Source organism: Carlito syrichta, unplaced genomic scaffold, assembly GCF_000164805.1.
Source record: "Carlito syrichta isolate Samal-C Ts95f unplaced genomic scaffold, Tarsius_syrichta-2.0.1 Scaffold289135, whole genome shotgun sequence".
NCBI lineage: Eukaryota > Metazoa > Chordata > Mammalia > Primates > Tarsiidae > Carlito > Carlito syrichta.
This window is the reverse complement of record NW_007233231.1, coordinates 40,566-49,580: the sequence shown is the minus strand read 5'-3', so window position 1 is coordinate 49,580 and position 9,015 is coordinate 40,566. Positions and strand designations below refer to the sequence as shown.

General features: G+C 54.1%; 2 protein-coding genes across 3 annotated transcripts in view; one reads left to right on the top strand and one right to left on the bottom strand.

Annotated features, from left to right (window-relative positions):
* The window catches only part of RUVBL2 (RuvB like AAA ATPase 2), a 20,641-nt gene extending 15,393 nt beyond the window's left edge, over positions 1-5,248 (bottom strand). The window contains exons 1-2 of one of the 2 annotated variants that reach the window (XM_008054138.2): positions 4,815-5,248; positions 1,259-1,313 (exon numbers count right to left, since the gene is read on the bottom strand). Coding sequence is in view for 1 of the 2 variants with exons in the window: in XM_021710473.1 (XP_021566148.1) it covers positions 1,259-1,313; positions 4,794-4,805 (67 nt within the window). In the remaining variant the exon portion in view is untranslated. Of the gene's footprint in view, positions 1-1,258; positions 1,314-4,793 lie in introns of both variants that reach the window. The other variant, XM_021710473.1, reaches the window with a different exon arrangement.
* Positions 5,249-5,319: 71 nt separating this feature from the next.
* The window catches only part of GYS1 (glycogen synthase 1), a 26,502-nt gene continuing 22,806 nt past the window's right edge, over positions 5,320-9,015 (top strand). The window contains exons 1-2 of the mRNA XM_021710472.1: positions 5,320-5,699; positions 7,171-7,352. Of these exons, the coding sequence (XP_021566147.1) occupies positions 5,582-5,699; positions 7,171-7,352 (300 nt within the window). The 5' untranslated portion in view covers positions 5,320-5,581. The remainder of the gene's footprint in view (positions 5,700-7,170; positions 7,353-9,015) is intronic.

The following is a 9,015-nucleotide window of genomic DNA, read 5'->3' as shown; positions in this document are numbered from 1 at the left end:
CGTGGTGGCTCAAGCCTGTAATCCCAGTACTTTGGGAGGTGGAGGCGAGAGGACTGCCTGAGCCCATGGGTTCAAGACCAGCCTGGGCAACATGACAAGACCTCATCTCTATAATAAATCAAAAATTAGCTGGGTATGGTGGCGCATGCCTGTAGTTCCAGCTACTTGGAAAGCTGAAGTGGAAGTATCGCCTGAGCCCAGCAGGTCGAGGTTGCGTTGGCTGTGAGTGTGCCACTCTACTCCAACTTGGGTGACAGAAGGAGACTGTGACTCAAAAAAAAAAAAATCCTAATAAGTAAAACATTATTGGCACATGTATGTGCATGTGTGAGTGCATGCGTACACACACACACACACACACACACACACACACACACACACACACACACACAAAGTGTTTATACAGATTACCCTACTGAATCTTAACTAATGAGGTAAATAATCTGAGTTTCATTTTACAGATAAGGAAACTGAAGCAGAGGGCAGCCAGTCCCTGGCCATATGTCTGGCAAGTGGCAGAGCTGATCACAAAGAAGGCAGCAATGAGCTTCTAGAACCCACATTCAGAGCCACAAGCCCCTTATGCCTCTCCCAGAGGCACTGACAAAGCGAGCCTGCTGAATAAATCAGTGCAGGTCCTTACCTGCAAGTAAAGCTCTTTGAGAGCTGTGCCCTGATGGCCCTGCCCATCCCCTGGCCTACCCGCTGCCTCAACTTCCTAACCCGTGTGAGCTGGGGCCAGTGATTCGGCTGCTCTGAGACTCGGCTGCCTCAGTGACAGTTACAGCATGCCCCTAATGGGGCTATTGCCAGGGTTCAACGGGACGCAAACCCAAGTTTGATGGTCACCTGTTGATCTTCTGCCTTGCCAGGTCCTGTTTGGGGACACAGCTGCGAACAAGACACATTACATCTGGGCCCTCAGGGAGCTCATGCCCCAGTGTGTGCTGGGTATATGGGGTCACCCCATAAAGCACCCTGCAAATACCACTTCTATGACTTCCAGGCAGGTTTACCCAGGAGCCCTGCCAGGGTAGCCAAGCTAGCAGCAGTACAGCCTGGGGTTGGGGACAGCAAAGTCCCCCCTCCAATATGTCATCTGAGCCAACTCTGGAACTCAGGATACTCCACCCACATCAGATGGGGGGTGTACAGGCCACTCCCCCACTCAGAGGTCCTGAATAGTTTTGTTTAGTCAGGATAGTTTTGTTCAGTCACATGGCAGGCAGGGTCTAGCTCTTATTCCCCCCTCACTCACCGATCCGCTCAATCCTTGTCACATCTCGGATCTCTGGGACTTTGGTCGTGGCCGCCTAAGGGGCAGAAGACATGTCAGAAGACTCCCGACTTTCACCAACTCCTCCTCTGGCCCTCCCCTGAGGGAGTCCTGTCCACACCTTCCTCTCACAGGCAGGCGACAGGCCAAACACCAGTCACTCCTACCCTTCACTTGTCATTGACTAATGGTTGGCTGAATCCCAGGAAGACAAAGACTGTCTGGCTCCTTTACAGCTCTGGCCTCAGGGTCCAGCATGTATTATCTGGTGAATGAATGAAGGCCCTCTCATCTCTAACAACTGTGAGCTCCATAAAGACAGCCACCAATGCAGAGCAGGCAGCGAGTTGGACACCGTCTGGCCTCTTCTAATTTCCTGATGTCCCTTGCACCCTGCCTGCCCACTCTCAGCCATGAGGCTTGAACATGTGGGTCACTCAGTCCAGCCTGCTCTCCTGCCCCTTACTGAATTCGATCAAGCATCGCCCCTTAAAGAAGGCCCCCTCTGGTCACCACCCCTGCCAGGCTAGTTCTAGGCCTCTGTACATTCAGATAGATGAAGAGTCTCCCTTGGGTGCTGGAGCTTCCTGTGCAATCTCACATTCACAAAAGAGACTGCTGGACTCATGTTCTCAGTGGGTGTGAGTCCTGTAAAGGGCACAACCCGCATCTCTCTTGTTCGCCTTGGGACTGTGGACACCTCCTGTGTCATCAGTTCTCAAAGAGAGGAGTGGCCATCATCAATTCCATGTGGGAGAGGGAGGGGAGTAAACACCTCCTGGGACAATTCAGGAAGCACCCCCCTCCCACAAATGTTCACAGCAGCACTATTCACAAAAGCCAAAGCGGGGAGACAACCCAAATGTCCAAATAAACAAAATATGGTCTGACCACACACTGGGATATTATTCAGCCATAAGAAGCAATGAAGCCGGGTGTGGTGGCTCACTCCTATAATCCCAGCACTTTGGGAGACTGAGGTGAGAGGACTGCCTGAGCCCACGGGTTCAAGACCAGCCTGGGCAACTTGGAGAGACCTTATCTCTACAATAAAAAAAAAAATTAGCCGGGTGTGGTGGCATGCCTGTAGTTCCAGTTACTTGGAAGGCTGAAGTGGAAGGATCGCCTGAGACCAGGAGGCTGAGGCTGCAGTAAGCCATGATTATGCTACTACACTCTAGCCTGGGAGACACACACACAGACACACAAAACCCTGGGGGTGGATCCTGTTACATTACTTTGTGTCTGTTACATTATTTTGACACTTTGGCTTTTAAATACTTTCTAGTAGGGAAAGGGAAGCCTAAGAACCCACCATATCCTAAAATGTATCCCAAATCTTTTTTTTTTTTTGAGTCAGAGTCTCACTCTGTCGCCCAGGCTGGAGTGCAGTGGTATGCTCACAGTCACCCTAGTGTCAACCTGCTGGGCTCTGGCGATCCTTCTGTCTCAGCCTTCCAAGTAGCTAGAACTACAGGCACGCATCACCAAGCCTGGCTAATTTTTTGATTTATTGTAGAGATGAGGTCTCACCAAGTTGCCCAGGTTGGTCTCAAACCCCTGAACTCAGGCAATCCACTCGCCTCAGCCTCCCAAAGTGCTGGGATTACAGGCTTGAGCTACCAGGCCCAGTTGGTGCTGGGTTTTTTAATGACCTCAGTTGTCATGGGATCAGTTAGCAGTCCTTACAGGAGACAGTCCTGGATAAAGGGTCTGTTTATGCCAGGAACAGTAGTTCACACTGGTAATCCCAGCATTTTGGGAGGTAGAGATGAGAGGATTGCCTGAGTCTAGGGTTTTGAGACCAGCCTGAGTAAATTGGCGAGACCTCATCTCTGCAATAAATCAAGAAAAAGTAGCTGGGCATGGTGGCGTGCACCTGTAGTTCCAGCTAGTTGGAACGCTGAAGCTGAAGGATCACCTGAGCCTAGCAGGTCAAGGTTGTGATAGCCATGAGCATGCCACTGTACTCCAGTCTGGGTGACAGAGTGAGACTCCGACCCACAAAAAAAGTGGGGATCTGTTTATGTTGGAAGAGCTAAATTAGGGATTTCTGATCCATGTCCCTTTTTTTGCCCTGCATAGGATGGCGTTGACCCTGTGCTGGTGGTGGCTGTGGATGGGGTTTTCCCAGTCTTCTAGTAGTAGTATGGGGTTAATGTTCCATGCTCCTAAGGGTCATATAGCAAGGGAAGTTTGTGACCATGTGGTGGTGGCCAGGAAGTCTAAACTCTTGACTCCAGAGAGAAGAGGCATTCCCTGGTTGGAGTGAGACTCTAACTCAAAAAGCAAAAACTGGCCGGGCACGGTAGCTCAGTCTGTAATCCCAGCACTTTGGGAGGCCGAGGCAAGTGGATTGCCTGAGCCCATGGGTTTGAGACCCACCTGGGTAACTTGGCGAGACCTCGTTTCTACAGTAAATCAAAAATTAGCCAGGTCTGCTAGCACGCGCCTATAGTTCCAGCTACTTGGAAGGCTGAGGCGGAAGGATCGCCGGAGCCCAGCAGGTAGAGGTTGCAGTGGCCGGGAGTGTGCCACTGCACTCCAGTCTGGGCAACAGAGTGAGACTCCAACTCAAAAAACAACAACAAACAAACAAAAAGCAAAAACAAAAACCCAGCATCTACCATGCCCTCGTAACTCCAACACCTCCTCTGCAAGAGTCTTGGTCACTTCCCTTTCCTCTTCTTCCCTATCTAGATCCTCCTCTTCGCCATGGTAACAGCAATAAACTCAAATCTCACCCCTAGCCACTCCCCTCATCCTTCCTCCATCTTGACTGGGGTCACTACAGTAACTGAGGCATCTGGAAGCCCAACCCCAAGTTCAGGTCCCATCCCTTCTTCGTTCAGATATGTCTTGAGCAGGTGCCAGGTCCTGCCTTCCTGATCTTTCCCTCCTTCATTCATTCAAACACTCAAATGATAATTTACTGAGTACTCACACGGAGTGAGACACGCCCCTTACGTGGGGCTGGAAGTAGGAAAAAGGCCAAAATAGTCCGACAAGATCCTGACCTCCAGGACCCCAATCCTTTCCCCCTGCCCACTGACACCCTCTTGGTTCTCAACACTGTCCACTGAAGGCTCTCTAAGTGTCTTCATGCTCTCAAAGCACACAGGACGTCCCTGCCTGTGATTCTACCTTAGAACTCAGTTGCCATCAGCACCACCACAAATCCAAGGCTCCCAAATGGCTTGAAACCCAGATATCCCAACCCTCATACACTGGAGCCAAGGATTGTGGAACTGCCCTTTGCGTTCAGAGGATTCTGGGAGTTTCTATAACACGATGGGGATCAGATCTGAGATTCCGGGATCCCAGCCATTTCTTTGTTTCCTCCCTCAGACCCAGGAGCCCTGGTACCCAGCTCCCTCCTCCCCTCAGACCCAGGAGTCCAGCACCCAGTCCCCGTCCCCCTCCTCCCTCAGACCCAGGAGTCAGGCTTCCAGCTCCCTCCTCCCTCAGACTCGACAGTGCAGGTTGGCCCTTCAGACCTCTGCACGCCAGCACTTACCACGGTTGCCATGATGCTCGCCAACCGCTAATGTCCTAGCGGAAACGGAAACGCGCTAGGAGCGAGGTGTTCTGGCCCCTCTAGGCTAGCAGGTCCTCCGAAGCGCTCGATGGATCGTCATGAATATGTAAACCTCCCTGTGGGGGCGTGGCGACACGCTTTAGGCCACGCCCCCATAGAGGAGAATGGGGAAGACGGGCGTCCGGAGCTCCTGGGTCCATCCTCAACGCCTCCTGGCTCCTCCTCCATTTACCCAGCCCCCCTTGCTGTAGCCTATTGCAAAATCGTTAGCAGTTCTTTGAGTATCCACACGTCCTCCACGCTCCTTTCCTCTGCATCCCACCCTTCCCCTCCCCACCTTGGGGCCAGCTTCAGATTGACAGAGCTGAAGGCCAATCGCTTTCGTTCAGCGCAAAGCCAGGCCCCGTCCCCCGCGGCCAGGGCGGCGGCGGGACGGAGCGAACCTAACCCTCTTCACCAATGAGGAGACGCGGAAGCCCCCGCCCCCGGGCGGGGACCAATGGCGCTGGCTGGGGGGCGGGTACCGCCTCCTGGCGGCCGCAAGATTTCACTGCAGGAGCGCCACCTTGCTCAGTGACGCTGCGGCCGCCTCCTGCCTAGGTCCGTGCGCTCCCGGACGGGGGTGCGGTCGTGCAATAGGAAGCCGAGCGGATTGCAAACTTCCCGTTGGGGACTAGCTATCCGGCCCCGCACCCTACCTGGTGCATTCTCCGGACACCTCCGGGGTCCCCACCTGAGTTCCTCGGAGCCCCCTTCCCGCGCCAGCCATGCCTCTAAACCGCACTTTGTCCGTGTCCTCACTGCCTGGATTGGAGGATTGGGAGGATGAGTTCGACTTGGAGAACACGGTGCTCTTCGAGGTGGCCTGGGAGGTGGCCAACAAGGGTGAGCACGCCAGCCGTCGGGGTCCTTGACGAGAAGGGCAAGTCGGGGATGGGGACGCGGAACTCTGAGTTGTTGGGAGACCGGGCTACATGGGGACCCTCGGGTCTTGGGCGAGGAGCCTGTGACTCCTGTGTCCTTGGGGAGGGGCCGAGGGGGAGGGGACGATCGCTTGTCTTAAGAGGAAAGGAGGCTGGAAGCCCAAGTCCTGGGTCCTAGGGGAGACGGCGCTAAAACGGAACATTCCTAGGTCCTGGAGGCTTCGGAGAGACCAGTTACTTGGATCCCGAACAAGGAAAGGGGTGGGGGGATGGGACGTCTGTGTGCTAACCTGGGTTTCAGACCCGTGTCCCGGGAGAAGTGGCCTAGGAGATGTAATTCCAGATTTGGGAGAGCGCTGACCAGGAGATAGGATGTTTGAGTCGTCCTGGGAAGGGGGCTGGAGTTCCTAATTCTTAGGTCCTAGGGTGGGAGAAAGTTGGGGACCTGAATACCTAGGCTCTGAAGGAGCTGAAGGCCTGAGCTTTCCGTTCCTAGGAGTAGAGGTGCCTGTGGCCTCAGACACATGCGTATTAGAATCGGGGAAGGCTGGGGAAGTCCGAAGTTGGGCAGGGGCTGGGCCCTAGGATGGGAGTGGCTGGGAGCCTGCCTTTCTGTGTCGCCGGCTTCGAAAAGCCTGAGATTCTGGCTCTGGAGGAGATTGGGGCTAGAATCCCCAGGAGCTCGGCTGTCCCACTCCCCAGAAGAGCGGGGGCTGGGGGGTTACTTTACTGGGCCCTGGAGGAGAAAGAGACCAAGTCTCCAAGCATGAGAGGGGGTCCTCGAACATACAGCCACGAGCTGCTGGAGTCTGGGCTCCAGGAGGTGAGGAGGCTGGGGTCAGGACTCCTGGGTCTGGGGTGGGGTCATGGGAGGGGCAGGACTCTGAATGCCTGTGTCCCTAGTCAGGGAAAGGAAACTGGGAGACAGGTCGGCAGGGTCTCTAGGGGACAGGGAGTGACGATTCAGGCTTCTCTTGGGCAACTGTGAGAAGCTGAGTGGGCCATGAAGAAGCAGTCTCCCCTACTGTGTCCTGGAGCCTGCCTGAGATTTAAACCTAGCTCCTGCAAGTTGGGAACTTGGGGACCTAGGTCCTGGTAATCCTCAGCTCTGCCATCCTCAGGGACCTAGCCCCTAATTCCCCTAGAAGCCCCAGGCCCTCCTCCCTCCTTTCGCAGTCCCAGAAGTCTAGCCTGAACCCCCTCCTCCCTGAATCCTGACCCCAGCCCCTTCTCCCAGCAGGACTGCCCTCAGCCTCCTTTTCCTCTTGACCCAAGCCTCCAACCCCCTACTCCAAAGTTTGGGCTCCCAGTTCCCTCTTCCCCCCTGAGTCTCAGGGGGTCTCCACCACAGTCCCCCCCACATCCCCCATGCCACCAGGTCCCAGGTCTGTGGACCTCCACTGGGGCCTGTCCTCACACTGTTGGGCCCACAGTGGGTGGCATCTACACGGTGCTGCAGACGAAGGCAAAGGTGACGGGAGATGAGTGGAATGACAACTACTACCTTGTGGGACCGTACACGGAGCAGGGAGTGAGGACCCAGGTGGAACTGCTGGAGCCCCCGACCCCTGCCCTGAAGAGGACGCTGGACTCCATGAACAGCAAAGGCTGTAAGGTGGGACATGGCCTGGCCAAGGCAGGGAGGCAGACTGGCTGCCATCAGGATAGGATCAGCAGATGGAGAGGGGGCGGGGTGGACAGCCCCAGCGAGAGAGGGTGGCATGCACAGACTCAGGATGGCACCTTCCCGGGCAGACAGAGAGGAAGGAAAGATGGGAAGACAGGCCCGTGAAGTAGGCAGGTGAGTCCCAGATGTTTGTGACTAGACAGATATATGGTAAGTAGTATAAGACAGACCAAGGTCAGGCATGGTCACTCACATTTGTAATCCCAGCACTTTGGGAGGCTGAGGTGGGAGGATTGTTTGAGCCCAAGAGTTCGAGACCAGCCTGGGCAACATAGTAAGACCTTTATTTTTTTTGAGTTGGAATCTCACTCCGTCACCCAGGCTGGAGTGCAGTGGCATGCTCATGGCCACTCCAGCATCAACCTGCTGGACTCCGGTGATCCTTCCGCCTCAGCCTTCCAGGGAGCCGGAACTACAGGCGTGCCCGGCTAATTTTTTTTTTTTTAATTAATTTATTTTTTTTAGAGTTGGAGTCTCACTCTGTCGCCCAGACTGGAGTGCAGTGGCCGCGCCCGGCCATCGCAGCCTCCGCCTGCTGGGCTCCGGCGATCCTTCCGCCTCAGCCTTCCAAGTAGCTGGAACTACAGGCACGCACTATCACGCCTGGCTGATTTTTTGATTTATTGTAGAGATGAGGTCTCGCCAAGTTGCCCAGACAGGTCTTGAACCCACAGGCTCAGGGAATCCACTCACCTCTGCCTCCCAAAGTGCTGGAATTACGGACTGAGCTACTGACTCAAAGTGTTGGAATTACAGACTGAGCTACTATTATAATAATAATAATGAGCCAAGTGTGGCAGTGCACACATATAGTCCCAGCTACTCAGGAGACTGAGGCTGAAGTATTAACCTGAGCTCAGGCGATCAAGGTTGTGGTGAACGGTGATCGTACCGCTGCCCCCTAGGCTGGGTGATAGAGTGAGACCCCCCCCAACTAAAAAAAGACTGAGAGATGGACGGAAGAGGTCAAGATCCTCAAAACAAGAGAAAAAAAGAGTTAGAGAGAAAGACAGATGGCCAGGCAGAGCCTGGCGGAGGTGGACTTGGGGTCAGGTAGGCAGGCAGGGAGCAGGATTCTGGAACCTGAAGTTCAAATTCAATCTCTCCACTTGCTGCCCATGTGACCTTGGATAATGGACATACTAACAGCATCTTCCTTATAGAATTCCTGGAAGAATGAAGTGCTGGAAGAAGAAAGTGTTTAGTTGTTGGGCGGTTGCCATCATTGTTATGATGATAATCATTATTGCTATAAACAGTCAGGCTTGGAGAACCAGGTGGACAGGCAGTCAAAGGAAGAGGGATGGATGTGGAGCCCAGAGCTAGAGCAATAGGGAGACAGACAGACTAGGTACAGAGAAGCTGCCAGGTGTTTCGGAGAGAGTCCAACTTAGAAGAAGAAAGAAAGATGAATATCAGTAAAGAGAGGAGAGGTTGGCTGATAGACCCAGGGGCCAGAGTCTAAGATGGGCAGATCAGGGATTGGGGGAAGGCGGTCCCAGGATGAAGTTCTTTTTTTTTTGAGTTGGAATCTCACTCTGTTGCCCAGACTGGAGTGCAGTGGCCGCTCCCAGCCACCATAGCCTCGACC